Below are 18686 nucleotides of genomic sequence, written 5' to 3'. Positions count from 1 at the left end.
ACACCTTGCGGGATGCGCGTTTGCATTCGATGATAATGGTCAAGAGGTCTGATTTAAGCGATAGCATAGGTCACCAGGTTATGATATTTATCAAACCAGCGCTAGCAATTGTTATGTCAGGCTCGCTGCTGCAATTGCCCACTACCCTGGTGGGGGCGTCGTCGTTTACTGTGCTGAATGTCGAATCGTCTATCTGCTCTGCCAATTGATGATCGTTTGGTAGGCTTGAACGCTAAAGATCGTGATGCGCATTGAAGTCACCTACTACCAATCGGTTTTCACCCCTGATAAGCGCACCTATATCAGGGTGATATCATGCCGGGCAGCAGGTGACAGGAGTATATCTATATTAAAAATTTTGAGCTCAGCATCGCCTGACCGGACAGCTATACCTTGACATTCTAAAGTGTAGTCCCTGCGGTGGATGCCTTCATCCATGAACGCTAGGCATCCACCCTTGTCTCGCTCGCGATCCTTTCTGTGCACGTTGTAGCCTTCCCATGTGATAAATGAGGAGCAAGCGTGCAGTTTTATCTCTTGGACCGCATCTATCTTAACCCCATTAACTTACTCATGAGTCCATTGCAGTTGAGTTGGAGGAGTTTGAAACTCCTCGGCGTGTAGTCGTAACTCGGGGAGTGAGGGACGCGTGAGGTTGTGTTGGTTCTGGTCCACCTGGCAGGCTCAAGCATTTTCGGCGCTTAGGGTTATCATAACAGATCTATTTTTCATCGCCAGTGACAATGCGATACAGAAAACCTTTTCTTTTCTGCTCTTCAAGAAGCATCTCACACGCCACCAAACGTCTCTCGATATCCCTCCTTCAATTGATGTGCACCCAGTTACCTGCTTTCTGGACCATTCCCATCGCAAACGTTTATCGACGGTTGATCTGTCAACACCTAACTCTTCGCGATCTTTGTCACTCACGTCGAAATTGCCTCTTTGGAAGCGTCGAAACCACTCTTTACAAGTTGTGTTCCCCTACATGTATGGGGAATGTTTATGTCGACACAACAACAACAACCCCGCCCCCCATCGGACATTGCTTCATCTCATCGCGGTTATGGAATCCGATTTGAGTTTCGATTAGGTGTCTAAAATACACTACAATAAAAATTGAATTGAGAACTTGGTTTTTTTTTAAGAGCAATTTTAATTTATTGAGAGCGATTTCAAAAGGAACTTAAATCTAAATACATACGTATAAAGAACTCGAAATAAATGTTATTTAAAGTAGTAAAAAGAAATAATGCAGCATGAAATGTAATGTATTCAGTATGACTCTTTTTGTTACAAATGAATACAATGTACAAATTGGTGTATAAACACTTGAAATTAATACATTGGAATATTTTGTTATGACAGCTGAGAATTACATAGCGGAGTAAAGATGCTGGGATATGACATTACAATATATATTTTGAATTTTTTTTAATATTAACAAAATATTTTTTATTCTAACTTTAGGAAAACCACTTCAAGTAGATTACAGGTATGTGTGTGAAATCAGCAACTTTACTGTAACATTTGCAGTTTTTCCCTACAAGTATTTATAAATTATGCACTATTTTTATACATATTAAGTATTAATATCTAACTCTCATTCACCTGTAGGCATAAAATTTTACATAATTTTTCAATGCTATTTTTAAAGTTTATTATTTCAACTACAATCAATCCAAATCATTAGTATTAACGCCGGTGTAGACAGGCTCTTCCACTGTTTTATCGAATTTACCATCGCTGGGCTCACTCTTGCTTATGGCACTGTCCGCTTTTTCAGCCTCCGATTCCCCTTTTTCCTCCTCTGTGGCACCGATTTCAGCATCTCCTGCATTTGGCACCCAAAGACCAGAGTCAACACAACGCTTCATATGGTATTTGGCTTCCTCGACGGGCATTTTGGCAATTGTTTTCTGTAAAAGCTCAATGTCGCGCGATTTAAAGCACTTTTGTAGACTCTGTGTGAAAATCAATATTTTTCCCATCTTGATTTACTTTTGGAAAAGAAATTTTATAGGAACTTACTTCTGGTAGTGTCTCAAACACATCAGCTGGATCCAGTCCACCTGGCCCAAGTCGCGCTTTTCTCTCCTCTTCCTCCGCCTCGGCTAATGCTTCTTTAATTTTCTCCTGTGCTCGTTTCTTAATACGATCTTTGAATGCTTCTATTTCACTTTCAAATTGTTGTTTGTACTCCGGAACGCAGTTTTGAATTTTTGAGAAGAACGAATTCACGCAGGCTCGTGGATCAACCTCTAACTGTTTCGCCAACTCCAACATGTATTGCATACAAATGCACTGATGCGCCACATGTGCCATGAGATCGTGCTTCTCTTCCATTTCCAAATTAATAGCCCAAATGACTAAGTAATTTGCAGTTTCATCGCACACAAGATCTAGATGCTGTTGCAGGAAGCGTTTGGAATCATCGTATTTACGAAGCATACCGTACTGTTTGCATAATTTTTCATTTTCTTTTACAAATTTCTTCATTCGTGCTTCTTTTTCCTCTTCTGTTAGACTCTCGTCAGGCTTTCGAACAGCCTGTTTATTCAAAACAGTTTTTTCGAAACCGGGTTTGCTGATGGTGTCCACATTCCACGGAGCTTTTTTCTCCTTCTTGATAAGTTCTTCCTCTTGCCGATCGAGGTCTTTGCCTTCCTTTTCAATTTTGTCCAATTCTTTCTAAATGTGCACATATTATATAGATATTTTTATAGGAAAAAGTGCATTTTTTACCTTGAGTTCTGCCTCTTCACCTTCTTTCTTCTGTATGCGATCTTTGACATCCATCAAACGTGCTTGATACGACTGCCTTTTCTTCTTAAACTCCTCTTTTTCGTGCTCCATTTCGGCCATGCGTTCGATGCGGGCCTGATGACGCCAACGGAATAGTGAAGGAGTGTCGATGTTGGGGTGTGTGGCATCCTCGTCATCTGAAATCTAATACGGATGGATAATTTGGATGAATCTAAATGCGCCGATAGTATTTTCATTTCACGTACTTCAATATCTTTCCATTTACTATAGTCGACCATCGTTGTTGCGTATTTGCTTTGATATTTAATTGTTTTGCTTAAAATCTTGGCAATAAATTCTTTGCAAGAAAATTTATTTTTCATTCACGACAAACCGCTGGATTTGCTAGAATTTTCTTTTGACGTTTTCGCAAAAATTTTGAAAGTTGAAAAGAAAACATGAAATGACATATAAAATGTAAATTAAAGTAGAGAGTTTTTGGATGATGTTGTTTGATACAGCGTGACACAAGTAATTGAAAATCAAAAGGAATAAAAAGTTGTGAATGAATTTTAAATGTTTTGTTTTGTTCTGATCTATTATGCCATACTTTTAATAAGTAAATGTTATTTTGCCTTCATTACATTTCAGTCTATGATATAAAAATCTTCCTAACTAGATTATGTAATTACTTAAAAGTCCATTTGCCTAAATTATAAATACTAGATTACAAATTATTCTACTTTTTCGTGCTTATCTCCCATTCCGTAATTAAAAATCGAGATTACTCATACAAAATTTCTATCAAGAAATCTGAGATCATAAAATAATCCTTGATTATTAACTGTTTTTTACATACAACCCTGTGTTATCGACAACTACAGAGAACGTTTAAATATTTAACGTTCTCTGCAACTATTTTTTCGAATGTAAAGAGAAACGTCAAAGGAAAAACTAAATAAAATGCGCGCCGGCAAAGAAAACAGGCTTGTAGACATAATTCAAATAAAATTTTTGTTAAATATTATTAATAATGCATTTAACTGCGCAAATAAATTAACTATTCCTTCTCCTTGTCTGTTCTTCATATCGTTAACAATAATTAAACAAACCAAAAACTTCAAAATATTCTACTAAACCAATTTCTATGAAAACAAAATCTTTCGAAACAGTATTGACAGCTGATTGTCAATTTTGCAGATAATCCGCCATATGTGAACGGGTAGATTAATTTCGTGAATTTATTGCTCATTACTATATGTGGGTGAAATCTTTAGCCTAAAGGTAAATCTTAAGATGAAACTAACAAAAAGCGTGCGTGGAAGTGAGATTCTGTGCTTACATAAGTTTTTGATTGTTATTTTTGAAATCGTTATTTGAACAAATTTCGTTTCGTCATTAAGGCCGGCGGGCCAATTAGATGTCCTAAATTCAGTAGTTTTCGCGAAGCGTTGTAGGATGAGAAAAAAAAACAATTAGCCAAATGAAGTTTTGGGGATAGTTTAATATATATTTGAACTAAAAAAAAAAAAATTTGTACAATCTCCAACAATATATTGTAAGCCGAGTTATCAATAGATTCCCAGAGCGCCTGTATCCAACTTCTGTACAAGATACAACTTGCAATTTTCATCTGAAAACAAAAAAAAAAAGATTATTAATTTTGATGTAATTATCTTCGATGTGAACTAAGAAACACGTAAAATTCGAATTTTTGGGGAAGGAAGAAAAAAAAGTGGTTTTTCAAGGAAAAAAAAACTCTTCAACTGGGTAAAAAAGTCGCTTAAAAAAGTTTGTGGATGTTTTTTAGTTCACATAGAAGATAATTACATCAAAATTAATAACCTTTTTTTTTTTTTGTTTTCAGATGAAAATTGCAAGTTGTATCTTGTACAGAAGTTGGATACAGGCGCTCTGGGAATCTATTGATAACTCGGCTTACAATATATTGTTGGAGATTGTACAAATTTTTTTTTTTTTTAGTTCAAATATATATTAAACTATCCCCAACACTTCATTTGGCTAATTGTTTTTTTTCTCATCCTACAACGCTTCGCGAAAACTACTGAATTTAGGACATCTAATCTCTTTTTAGTTCAAATATATATTAAACTATCCCCAAAACTTCATTTGGCTAATTGTTTTTTTTCTCATCCTACAACGCTTCGCGAAAACTACTGAATTTAGGACATCTAATTGGCCCGCCGGCCTTAAGGCTGTTAAGCTTAAGAAATGGGAAAAATACGCCGAATTTTGGCGTAAGTTAGTCGAATCTAGTATACGAAGGCGCATAGAGGCTAACTTCAAAAATAATGTTACATAAACTTCACATACATGTATTTCTACAGCACTGCAATTCAGAAACAAAATACTTATGCAAGCAATGAACTCTGACTTTTTAATTTATGAACTATTTATGCAGTATAAATCTTTAATTTTAATAGCTTGTGAAATAATTTATAAATAAATTGTACGAAGATAAAAAATTAAGAGTTACTTAATCGACTTCAAATGCGAAATATTCATGTGGGCCGATTCATATTTACTTTGTATTTAATTATATTAAATAAGTATTTTGTGGAAGTGTGCATTTTTGCTGTTTTCTTGCTTTATTCTCATATGAAAGTCGGCGTATAATCAGGTGACATTTTTTCGACCAAGGACAATAGAATAAAAAAAATGGTTTAGTGGTTAGCTTTAGTAGATCCATAAGTAAAAACATTCTCATCTGGTCGTCAAAAAGTGCCCACAGCTGATATTACCTGATTCCAAAACGATCTCTCTGTAACATAATTGCATAAAAAATGATTAAATTTCATAGTAAATCGTATGAAAAAGTTTTGTAATTAAATTGTGACAGGTTTTACAATTTGCATTTGTTTTTCCTTCACAGTTACGAAGTTCCCTGTCACCAGATGACTTTAGTGCTTTCGACGCAGCATTATGGCATATAGCCGTCAGAAAGAATTCGAAAAAAGTTTCAGTCCAGGCAAATATATTGAAGGTGGTATCGATAAATTAGCTGCTTTGAGTTTTTTCTTTCGCCGTGTCCATGTGGCTGTCAGCTCGGAATAAAACAAGGCGAATTCATTATTTGTTTTCTACTTTGCCAATACTTTGTTTTGACAATCAAACGTGCAAAACATTGTTGTTGATCTAGTGCCACCACCTTTAATAAATTCCTTTTGGTTTTAGTGCGAATAGTAAGCGAACCCGAATTGCATTACATGTTACGTAGCATGCGAAGTTATCTAAATATAAATTATATTATTTTGAACGCGCTACGTGTACGAGTATTTTGTCATAGTTACTTATCATAAAATAAAATTTCTGGTGTGGTTTTTTGAAAATGCAAAGGACAGGAGTTAATTTTTATCGGTTTTGAATCAAACATAAATCTATCAAGCCTGTATGTGCTTTTAAAGTAAACTCTATTTTTAATATGGATTCGTGTTAGTGGGGTCAGTGCGATGTATTTAAAGTTTTGTGATAGTTTTTTTTAGCTTTTGCAAGACATATATTCAACGTGATATCCAATTCGTTATTTTATGTCGGCGAAATTAAAGTTAAGCAAAATAAAAATTCAGTTAAAGCAAAATACTGGTCATATCGGATAAAATTGGTCAGTGTAGTTAAAAAATATAAAAGTACGACTCGTTCAGAAATTTATACTGTAAAAATGCAAGAAGTTTAAGCGGATGTATGGAATAAAGATTTTTATACTTAAATATTTTACAAAGAACAAAAATGCAGTGACATTTGTAATTTATTCTTTCATTTATTTATTTTTTCATTTCATTAAAGAAATACATAGTACTAATACATTAAATAACTTTTTATTATGAATAAACAACTTCCTAATTTAGAAAAAGTTGGTATTTTAAGTATTACTTGGTATTTTAAGTATTACTTGTTTTACCTAGAGCCTTAAACTGTAGTTAATTTATAGCATTTTAATATTGCATTATTGCATTTTCACACCACCGGTGAGGTTGGAATAAAGGCGCGTTACCGACTGTTTTTGGGTGTTCGGCTTCCCTGGACCCATTTGTTAATCAGCTTTCTTGCAGGGCACTAGGTAACTCCTTAGCGGGGAAATTACTAACTCATACCCAATTTCTCACTTTCTACTTCTACTCTACAAACTATGCATATCACCAAGGTGAATTGAGTATCATTCTTGGTATATCACTGATAACACTCACCTCACAATTTCTCCTAATGAAAGCAATGCATACAAAATTACCCCCAATTGACAGCGTGCGAACGATACATTTTACCATGTTTACTATTTTTCCACTGAAAATATTTAATTCATTCGATTATTTTGCAAAACATATACACGTACGTAAATAGGGTACATCAACATAACATACCAATTGCAATGTAGGTGCTCTTCATCAGTGATGGATAATTTGTAAAAAAAAAAGAAATATTTTATTACAATGTCAAATTCTTTTCGCAGTGCAAGCGTCTTACCTTCAATTAAGATAACTGCAATAAATGCAAATAAAATGTCAAAAAAGTCTTGCGGTATTTGCAAGCGCGTAGTTCTAGTTGTATTCGTCGCATCGGTGCACGCTAGAGCTTTTTGGAAAGCTCTTTTCACGTGCTAACACGTGTTTGATTAATTGTTGTTTGCTTTTAGTCGTTCATGAGTTATAGCGTCGCAAACATTGAGCAAAATAAAGAGAAAATACGGCATATTTTACAGTACTACTACGATAAAGGCAAAAATGCATCTCAAGCTGCCAATAAAATTTGTGCAGTTTATGGACCCGATACAGTTTCCATTTCCACCGCACAACGATGGTTTCAACGTTTTCGTTCTGGTGCAGAGGTGATCTAAGATGCGCCACGGTCCGGAAGGCCTGTCGTCAAAAATTGCGATAAAATCGCTGAATTGATCGAAAGAGACCGGCATAGTAGCAGCCGTAGCATCGGCCAAGAGCTGGGCATGAGTCATCAAACCGTTATAAACCATTTGAAGAAGCTTGGATTCAAAAAGAAGCTCGATGTATGGGTCCCACACGACTTGACGCAAAAAAACATTTTTGCCCGTATGGATGCATGCGAATCGCTTCTGAATCGCAACCAAATAGACCCGTTTTTGAAGCGGATGGTGACTGGCGATGAAAAGTGGGTCACTTACGACAACGTGAAGCGCAAACGGTCGTGGTCGAAAAGCGGTGAAGCTGCCCAGACGGTGGCCAAGCCTGGATTGACGGCCAGGAAGGTTCTTCTGTGTGTTTGGTGGGATTGGCAGGGAATCATCCACTATGAGCTGCTCCCCTATGGCCAAACACTCAATTCGGACCTGTACTGCCAACAACTGGACCGCTTGAATGCAGCACTCATGCAGAAGAGGTCATCTTTGATCAACAGAGGCCGAATTGTCTTCCATCAGGACAACGCCAGGCCACACACATCTTTGGTGACGCGCCAGAAGCTCCGGGAGCTCGGATGGGAGGTTCTTTTGCATCCACCATATAGTCCGGATCTCGCACCAAGTGATTACCACCTATTTCTGTCCATGGCGAACGAGCTTGGTAGTCGGAAGTTGTCCACAAGAGAGTCCTGTGAAAATTGGCTCTCCGAGTTTTTTGACAATAGGGAAGCGAGCTTCTATAAGAGGGGCATTATGAAGTTGGCATCTCGTTGGGAACTCGTCATCGAACAAAACGGCGCATATTTGACTTAAATCGCATTATTATAACCAATTTTATGAACAATTGAAAATTCAATAAAAATACCGCAAGACTTTTTTGACAACCTTATAGTACGAAACAATAATCACCCACTACAATTCTTTTTATTTATATTATATAAATTTATTTCGGACTTCAAAATACTTAAAACTACTGTTTTTCGTGGAACTGAATTTTTTAAACACACTTTAAATAATTTTTTCCGTAATTCGCATTTTAATTCATTTTAATTCTCAAAACAAAAAAATTAAAGAATTAAAAGTTATAAATGGTATAACTCGACAACTCGTTTCGAAAATTTAAAGACTATAAAACAATTTTACTACATCTTAGAATTTGCTCACAAAATTCTAATTTGGCATAGCAGTCCCGCCAATAGACCAATCACTAACACCATCACACACCTAGGTGTCTATGGACCCAAAAGCTTATAACTGAAATCGCACCATGGGTGTCCAGGAAGCACGGCGACGCTGGTTTTTATTTAACGCAGTTTATTAGCGGACATGCATTTTTTCCGTCGAATCTCCACCGTTTTAACCTGACATATAACCCCTACTATTCACACGATCGAATATGCAGAGCGTTTTACTTTCCAATGTGACCGTTTTCGAGAGGAGCCTCAAACACTGGAGGTGCTACTTGGACACGCGTTGTAGGTGAACAATCCGATACTAGCCCTGTGTACATCAATCAATAAGTGGAATGCTGTGGATTTTACTCTTCATTATATTTTGAATGACCTAAACACAATGAAGCTTCATTCGAGCACTACTATTCAGCCACAGGTTTTTCGGGTTAAATAATAAAATTCATTTTTTGTTTTTATGTATACATTTTTATATGTATGTATGTACATACGTAGACATTTGTATAGAAATGTACATAAACATTAATTCGCCTGCTGGTATGTAGGTATGCATGCTAGTTTAGGTAGAGTCTGTTTGTAATTGTGGGTTAAGGTCACGCTGCTGCCCGACAGGAAGTTGCATCGCCTTCTTATTACAACATTTTTATTCGGAATTCAACTATTGGCTATGAAACTTATTCATTTGTTGACATTAAGAGAGCTTTGTAAGTGTAAACAAAAGTATAAAAAACAAACAAAACTGCCAATGTAACTAATCCATTTTTAATGCTTACACTTGACCTCCTCCTTTAATCGGCAAGTTTTCTCTACATCACGACAGACGACAATGAACAAGGGCATAGTACAATTTTGGTTACGAGTTGGAAAGGTTTTCATTTTTATTGTTGTGTTACTCTTACAAAGATTTAATTAAAAAAGAAATGTTTAATAGTTATAATCGCCGCAAGAAACATGACACAGTTTTTCTAAATGTAAAGCCGACTTTTAACGGTCAGAATAGCGGACTACGGAAATATTCCACTGGCCTACTAGATAAAGAGGATATCCCATATTATAATACCAACAGCAGTCAAGGGAGTCGAGCATCAGTCGGAACTATAACTACATTGAATGAAAACTTTCGACCAGTAAGTGGATGATATTGGTTTCAAAAGAAGAAAGGAATTTAAAATTTTGTGAATAAAAAAACTGGTTTTTCGATCCAGTTAATAATATCTAAGGGGGTCTACACTCTAGCACATATTAAAAATTTCTTTTGCTTTAGCTAAAAAAATTCAAATTTAAATTATATGTATGCATATATAAGGGTTTTCCAATAGGGTTGAGTCGATGTTGAGATGCGTATGAAATGTGACATGGATCAAATATCCGCTACGACTTTGCGGATCGAGAGATCCATACTTCAATGAACCTGCTTTATAAATTCGCGTAAATTCGATCAATGGCCCCGCTCATTTCGGTCAAGCCCTCGAAAGATAAAGTCTAGCATAACTATAAACTCATATCGTTCAATCATCACTCACTCACTTCTGATTGTGGAACTTGCCATGGTGATTTAGCAACATAGACTAAATAATTATCAATTTGACAGGCGCGGTAAAAACAAAAGGGTCGTCTCAGCCTGTAAACATTGGCCCGTCCCTATAGAATACTCTATTGATTGACATTTTCTGTTCTAATAAAACAAATATATTTCTCAAAATGAAGGCAGTTTAATGACCATTTGCCTTGGCAGTTTTCAGGCGAGTCACCTTTGTTGTTCATTATACGTCCTCCTTTCCCAGTTGTGTGGGTCAGTCAAAATCAGACAGCTCAAAAACGATTTGCCATCATTGAAGACAAAAACCTCAATCATGCTAGAGTGCACAGAGAGATTAAACTTTTTACCGGTACAAAATTACATCCAGCTCTATTGAATCCCGAGCTACAAATGCTTCAACTTCAATGGATGAAGGGGATGAATTAAATGGGACTTGTGCCCAACTTAGCGAGAGGAAATTGCGAAACTAAAGATTCTTCTTCTTCTTAATTGACGCGATAACCGCGATTTTGGCCGAGTTTAACAAAGCGCGCCCGTCGTTTCATTCTTGTGCTAACTGGCGCCCGCTGGGCACACCAAGTGAAGCCAAGTCTTTTTCCACCTGATCTTTCCAACGTAGAGGAGGCCTTCATCTTAATCTGCTACCACCAACTGGTACGGCATTGAATACTTTCAGAGCTTGAGCGTTTTATTCATGACCCAGCCAACGTAGTCACTGGATCTTTATTTGCTGCACTATGTCTACTATATGTCGTCGTAAAGCTCATATAGTTCATTGTTCCATCGCCTACGGTACTCGCCAACGTGCAAAGGTCCAAAAACCTTCTGCAGAGTCTTTCTCTCAAACACTCCAAGCGAAGCCACATCGGATATTGTCATCGTCCAAGTTTCTGCCTCATACCTTAAGGCAGGCATTATGAGAGCCTTAGAGAATTGCTTACTTCGCCCAAAGTAGCACTTGTTGGTAAGAGCGATTCTCCATTGGATTTTAAGGCTGACATCAAGAGCGGTGTTAATGCTGGTTCCTAAATAAACGAAGTCTTTTACAACCTCGAAATCAGAACATTCAACAGCGACATAGGTGCCGATACGCGACTACGCCGACTGTTTGTTTGAAGACAAGAAGTATTTCGTTTTGTCCTAGTTCACCACCAGCCCAATTCGCTTTGCCTCTTTATCCAGTTTGGAGAATGCAGAACTAACAGCGCGGTTGTTAAGGTCTTTTTCAGTATCAGGTTAAAGAAGTCACACGACAGCGAGTCACCCTGTCTGAAACCTCGTTTGGTAAAAAACGGCTCGGAGCGGTCCTTCCCAACTCTGATGGGGCTGCAAGTATTGATCAACGCCATTTTGTATAGCCGTATTAGTTTTGTGGGGATACCAAATTCAGACATCGCGGCATACAGATAACTGCTTTTCATATTGTCGAATGCAGATTTGAAATCGACGAAAAGGTGGTGTGTGTCGATTCTCCTTTCATGGGTCTTTTTCAAGATTTGGCGTATTGTAAATATTTGGTCAATGGTAGACTTTCAGTCTTTCACACAATACGTTCGCTAGAACCTTACAGGCGATATTAGAAGACTAATACCGCGGGAATCGGCACAGATTGCAGGATCGCCCTTCTTATGGATTGGGCAGAGCACACTTAAATTCCAATCGGCAGACATGCGTTCAGCCGACCATATTTTGCATAGAAGCTGATGCTTGCACCTTACCAGCTCCTCGCCGCCATGGTTGAATAGCTCAGCCGGCAGTCCGTCGGCACCCGCGGCTTTGTTGTTCTTTAGCCGCGTTATCACTATTCTCACCTCACTATTTAGTAGGTTTGCGAAGTGTTCCCTCCATAATTAAAGCACGCTCTGGATGTCAGTCACCAGATCGCTGTAAGCCGCGGAACTTTCTGGCAAACTTTTCGGGAATTTTTTTTTGCTGGCCAACATCTTAAGCTCCTCGCACTCATACGCGTCTCACAGAGGCATGTGGGCAGCTTGAATGCAACAAGGTAGTGATCCTAGCCGATGGGCCTCGGATCATAGGTACATCTAAAGTACTAGAAGTGTGTGTTTCCATCTATCGCAACATGATCGATCTGGTTTCTTGATTCTCGATGAGGAGACAGCCACGTAGCTTGGTGTGATTTTTTAAAAATGAGCTGAATACTGAAAAAATAAACTTAAATACAATACGTCTGAGGAGGAATTGTAACAAAATTGTCTCTTTGTACTGACGGTCTGTCCTTACAAGTTGTTGCATTTTAATTAATATTTGAATTTTTATTTTTGTAGAATGTTTTCTACAACAACATTGCACCAATTCAATGGTTTTTGCATATAATTGGGGTTTTACCCATAACGCGACGAGCGGCCGGTAAAGCTAAATTTCGCCTAAACTCGATAGCTTTTGGTTATTCACTCGTATTCTTCGTTCTTTTAGCGGTAAGTTTTATAAATATCAATACAAGTTTCAATGGATTGTTCGTTTATTGAAGGATTATTATAATTTAGTGCTCTTAGATGATAATGAAAGCAAAAATTGTTACCAAATAATGACTTTTATTTCGTAAAAAATTCAATTGTGACAAAAAAATGTATGTATGTATATTTTGTTCCGAATCATAAAGAATTGAACTTCGATTTATGTTCATAATCATGATAGTCTTGCACTAAACACGCAATGTATGCAATAGGGGTATTCAGGCAGATCAATTTTTTTAAGAGAGAAAAATATGGTAATCAATCAACTGATTTGACCTAACAGTATTTTATCGGTGTTCCGGCCAAATAATCTACTCTTGCCATATTTTTTAATCGTACTCGTGAATACCCTTAATTAAATTATATACATATATATGCATATATATTTAGTATGGTTTTATTTAGATCTATGTTTTTTATGTGGCCAAAAATCGCATAAAAATTGTGACATCACTGAGTGGACCATTCGAAGAAGCTGTTATTGCTTACCTGTTTCTTGTAAATATTTTACCACTATTAATGGTTCCAATATTATGGTGGGAAGCACGTAAAATCGCAAAACTATGGAACGACTGGGATGAATTTGAGGTACATAAATTTAAGACTTTTTCAAATGATCCGCCCTATTCTCTAACATTTCTCCATGAATCTTTCTTTCTATAATTTTCAGATTTTGTACTATCAAATATCGGGTCATAGTGTGCCTTTGAATCTATTTCGGAAAACCACTATGATTGCGGTGGTTTTGCCGGTATTATCTATTTTGTCGGTAGTCATAACTCATATAACAATGGCGGACTTTCAGTTCATTCAAGTAAGCGTATTAGTTGTTGTATAAAAATTATACTTATGTATTTCGGTTTTTTTTAATTTAGAAAAAATTTACTTAGACATCACTTAAAAATTAGTTTTGGGATTGAGTAATTCATGTCTTAAATTTTACCATACCATCCTGTACGAATGGTCGCATGAATGCTGAATAAAATTTTCTGTTTTTTTCTCTGTCTTCCGATTTACATGGCTTAGGTACTGAGAGATATTTTTTTCGCATTCTCTTATGTTTCCTGTTGTTTTGTATGTTATACTTTTTGGACTAGAATCCTAATTTCGTTCATTGTGGCACCATTGAAGGAAACGTGGAGGGAAAAATAAAATATAACACATGGGCTGAAAAGTCCTGGGCCTAACACATAGATGGCTCGAGTTTTATTACTTTCCCCTCTGTTTCAGTTTCTACTAACTTTTAAAAGGCAGCTGTTAAAATTTCATGATATTCTATTTAATAGTTCGTGAATTATTGCGCTAAGAGTGACTGCTAAGGCTATTTTTGTTATTCGCAAAACAATGAATGAAAAAGAGTTTTGTGTTTTAATTTTACACTTACTGCTTCTTGATGGAAAAAATACCGTCAAAGCGAAGTAATGGCTTGAAAAGTGTTATGGGGACTTCGTTCCATCAGAAACAACAATAAACCGATGGTTTGTTGAATCCAAACGCGGTCGTAGAGACACCAATGATGCACAAGGCAGTGGACGTTCAAATGAGGCGGTAACACCAAAAAATATCAATCAAATCCACAAAATCGTTTTGTATGATCGAAAAGTGAAGTTGCGCGAGTTAGCTGACATCGTAAAGATATCAAAAGAACGTGGCGGCTTTGACTATGAAAAAGCTCTATTCAAAGTGGGTGCCGCGTTTGGTCACTGTTGACCAAAAACAAGAACATGTTGATAATTCTGGGCAGCGTTTAGCCATGTTTAAATGTAATAAACCGGAATTTTTGCGTCAATTTGTGACAAGGGATGAAGCAGGCACCCATCACTCATTCCGGAATTAAACGATCGTCATCTGAGTGGCCAGCAACTGGTGAGCCTCGTCCAAAACGCCCGAAAGCACGGCAATCGGTAGGAAAGGTTATGACTTCGGTATTTTGGGATGTGCGTGGTGTAATATTCATCGAATATTTTTAGATGGGAAATACTATGAATATTATTGGAGCGTTTGGATGCCGAAATTGCAAAGAAACGTCTGCATATGGCAAAGAAAAAAATTTTGTTTCATCAAGACCGTGTCAGAAGTCAATCAAAACAATGACATAGCTACATGAATTGAATTTCGTTCCACATCTAATGTATTCGTCAGATTTATCTTCCAGCGACTACTGGCTGTTCGCAGACCTAAAAAAATGCTCGCCGGTAAGAAATTTCGCTCGAATGAAGAGGTAATCGCTGAAACTGAGGCAAAATGGTATTGAAATGTTAAAACAGCGCTGGAATGATTGCTTTGTTCTTGATGGAAATTACGTTGTTGACAAAACAAAAAAACGTATTTTCTTAGTTAGGCCCGATACTTTTCAGCCCATGTGCTATGATTATAAAAAAATCAACAGGCTAATATCTAGGCCTGGGTGGAGCCCCCATTGCAATCAAGAGTTGGAGCATTGTTAGTCTTAAAGGTTCGTTCGAATGTCCAACACAGCACACAATGCTTGACCAAAAGGATCTCTCCATTTTGTAGGCTACATAATGTATTAATTTTGGCTAAATTTTTATTCGTCGCACAATCTCCATATTCAACAAATTTGCGCATGGAATATATAAGTTTGGCGGAAAAGAAATCCATTATTTTCTCGGTAAATCGCTGTAGTGATCGATATCTCGTAACATTTCACACTGAAAAAATTATTTTGCTGTTTGTTAACAATGGAAGTCAAGAAAGAGAAAATTCGGTACATTTTACAGTTTTACCAGAGAACGTAAATTTATAGAGAAGGCTCAGGAACGAATGAGCAGGTTAAATGTCAAATGCTAACAAAACGCGGCTAAGAAATTTGTATTATTTCACCACGGCCTTGGAAAAGTTAACATAAGAGAGTTAACATAGCGGAGCGTGGTTAACAGAATTAAATATAGCGTTTGCATTGAAATGTAAAATGCTTGGATTTGGTGTTAGGCAAAATGAAATAACAGCAGACTTGTACATTTTTCTTTCATGATTATTTACCGTCGGCATTTTGCATGCGCAAATGCACTTTTTTTTGTGAGATTAATAAATTAATTCTAAGTATATGTATGCATGAATGTGAAATTTTAATGAATTTACGTTCTCTGGTTTTACTATGATTAAGGGGGGTAATGCAAGTCAGGCAAATTGTAAATGGTGTTTATGGTGCCGATTATGGTATCAGCTAATTGCGTACAATTTTCTTTTCGACGATTCCGTTAAGGCATTTTTGATGTCAAAGAAAATGTTCATAATGTCGATAAAATCACAGAAATATTCGAAATTGATCGGCATGTTCATAGTCGTAGCATCGCTCAGGAGCTAAAGATTGACCATGAAACAGTTTTAAACCATTTGCGCCAAATAAAGTACATAAATAATGGATTTATTTTTCCCGAAACTAATATTTGGAAGCGAATTTTTTGAAAGAACTCAATATAATTGCGGAATATCATGATGAAATTGTTCATTCGGAGAAGCCTATTACTTTAATGGAACCTATTTTGAGAGAAGCGAAATAAATTTGCAAGCATAATTGATATTTTGGAACCTTTTTAAAGCGCATGATTTTAAAGTAAATATTAGCTAACTCATTTGAAGAAATTGAAATTTTTATGCATATTTATTAGTTTTGCAAGTTTAGTATTTATAAGCCTTTTATAAATTTCTTAGGTAATTCCCTACTGCATCTTAGACAACTTGACTGCCATGTTGGGTGCCTGGTGGTTCATAATTTGTGAAAGCCTCAGTATGACTGCAAATATTCTAGGTGAACGTTTTCAAAGGGTAAACATGCCATGTAAAAAATGTGTATTTTAAATTAATTTTTTAAAACGTTTCTGCTTTCTTTTGCCCTCTGATGGCGGGTAAAAGGCTTTACGTCACATCGGCCCCGCCGCAATGGTCGCCGATTATCGCGCCCTATGGTTACGCCTGAGCAAGTTGACACGTGATATCGGAAATGCCACCTGTTATACTTTCACTTTTCTCAACCTGTATCTCTTCTTCATTATCACACTTTCGGTTTATGGTCTAATGTCTCAGCTTTCTGAAGGTTTCGGTATTAAGGACATCGGTTTGGCCATAACTGCCATTTGGAATGTATTCCTGCTTTTCTACATTTGCGATAAGGCCCATTATGCCTCCTTCAATGTGCGTACGAATTTTCAGAAAAAGTTACTAATGGTTGAATTGAATTGGATGAACTCCGATGCGCAAACAGAGATAAATATGTTTATACGCGCTACGGAAATGAATCCGTCAAACATTAACTGTGGCGGATTTTTCGATGTAAATAGGAACCTCTTCAAGGGAGTGAGTACATAAGTACATACACTGTTATTTAAATATGTATCAAAAAGATATTTATAGAATTAAGAGGACAGATATACAATTATCTAATATTGATTTTTTATTATTTCAGTTGCTCACTACAATGGTCACTTATCTCGTTGTGTTACTGCAGTTCCAGATCAGTATACCCAGCGACTCCGGTAAGCAAATGAACGTTTCAGTAGCTGAGCTAGTCACTGATATGTTCGTGGAGACTACAGAGTTGACTAGTACTAGTACGACACCAACAATAAAAACTACAACGACTAAAATGCCACCATCAGCACGGGGTAGGAAAGGGTAAATTAAAGACCGAGTTTAAAATAATTTTATATTATGAACAAAAATTAAAAAGGAAATGTTGATCATTTCGAAATTTCTTAAACAAAATAGTTACTTCTACAGTCGATAAGTCGATCTTGGATAAAAAATTGATTTGTGATTAAAATAGTTTGAATAAATTATTCTAAATGTCAATATTCAAAGAAAAGAGAAAATAATCAATAAACCTCTTTTTTTATTGAGTCGAGGTGCTATTAGTTTTTGGTATGCGTCTATAAAAACGAGTATATTTATATAATATGTTTCAACAATGGGACGTTTTAGCACTTTATGGCGCCTACGAACGGAAGATGGTTTTTTGATGATCCTAAGTTTGCCATTATTGGCCGAGAAAAATCTCGATGTCTCTACCATATCGATGGTTCTTTTCCAGAAGGAAATCATATATACATAATTTAAATGTATATGTATTTACATTTTCCTGCCGTTTTGATAGGCATAGTAAGAAGGCTGTGATTTAACCGAGTTCCACAAAGCTTACCAGTCATATTTTTCACGCCCTAACTGGCGTCAGTGACGCAAAGGTCTTCTTCTTTTCATTTTTTTAACTCAAAAGATACCTTCCTCCTGCTCTGCGTTGAATACTTTCAGGTCTGGATCATATGAATCATTTCGTACGTTAGGACCTGGGAAGCAAAACCGCTGAAGTCAAAAATCAACAAGGCTGAGTTAAAATATAAACGACAGGAACTTTGTTCTCATAACTTCGAGTTTATTTCTTCAGAATAGTTACCTCTGGCCGCGATAAACTGTTTTGTGCGATCTAAAAGCTTTTCGAAAGAGTGTTTCAGGTCATTGACCGAAATTTCCTTTAGGATGTCGGTACAAGCCTTTTGGATGGCCTTTACGGATGCAAAACATTTTCATCTCATGGCCAAATATAATTTTCTGAATAGGTAGAAGTCACACGGAGTCATATCAGGTGAATGCGGTGAATGATTGATAGTTAAAACGAGATTTCTAGTTAAAAAATCAGTCACAAGTGTGGATCGATGAGGTGGTGCATTATCATGCAATTAGCGCCAGCTTCCTCCTTCACGGTATTCAGAGCGAATTCGACGAATGCGATGCATCAAACGCCTCAAAACGCCAAGATAGAAAATTGCAATGACGGTTTGGACCGTTGGAACGAACTACTTGTGGACGATTCTCTTGGAAACGGAAAAATA

General features: G+C 36.7%; 2 protein-coding genes and 1 long non-coding RNA gene across 3 annotated transcripts; 1 reads left to right on the top strand and 2 right to left on the bottom strand.

The window, feature by feature from the left end:
- Positions 1 to 1404: 1404 nt before the first annotated feature.
- Positions 1405 to 3184, bottom strand: LOC128861420 (hsp90 co-chaperone Cdc37). Its single transcript, XM_054099557.1, has 4 exons — positions 3012 to 3184; positions 2746 to 2949; positions 2032 to 2691; positions 1405 to 1964 (listed from the first exon to the last, which is right to left on the bottom strand). Exons 1-4 carry the CDS (start codon positions 3126 to 3128, stop codon positions 1677 to 1679), a joined length of 1269 nt encoding a protein of 422 aa, XP_053955532.1. The 5' UTR covers positions 3129 to 3184; the 3' UTR covers positions 1405 to 1676.
- Positions 3185 to 6605: 3421 nt separating this feature from the next.
- Positions 6606 to 7183, bottom strand: LOC128861419 (uncharacterized). Its single transcript, XR_008454375.1, has 3 exons — positions 7122 to 7183; positions 6951 to 7044; positions 6606 to 6890 (listed from the first exon to the last, which is right to left on the bottom strand). It is a non-coding gene; the product is annotated as an uncharacterized LOC128861419 (long non-coding RNA).
- Positions 7184 to 9425: 2242 nt separating this feature from the next.
- On the top strand, positions 9426 to 17590 carry LOC128861418 (gustatory and odorant receptor 63a). Its single transcript, XM_054099556.1, has 7 exons — positions 9426 to 9950; positions 12652 to 12801; positions 13246 to 13428; positions 13511 to 13654; positions 16516 to 16629; positions 16717 to 17157; positions 17267 to 17590. Exons 1-7 carry the CDS (start codon positions 9744 to 9746, stop codon positions 17477 to 17479), a joined length of 1452 nt encoding a protein of 483 aa, XP_053955531.1. The 5' UTR covers positions 9426 to 9743; the 3' UTR covers positions 17480 to 17590.
- Positions 17591 to 18686: the final 1096 nt, after the last annotated feature.

The sequence above is a fragment of the Anastrepha ludens genome, chromosome 4 (genome assembly GCF_028408465.1).
Source record: "Anastrepha ludens isolate Willacy chromosome 4, idAnaLude1.1, whole genome shotgun sequence".
Classification (NCBI taxonomy): domain Eukaryota; kingdom Metazoa; phylum Arthropoda; class Insecta; order Diptera; family Tephritidae; genus Anastrepha; species Anastrepha ludens.
Note: the sequence above shows the minus strand (reverse complement) of the source record. Positions and strands in the feature narration are given on the sequence as shown.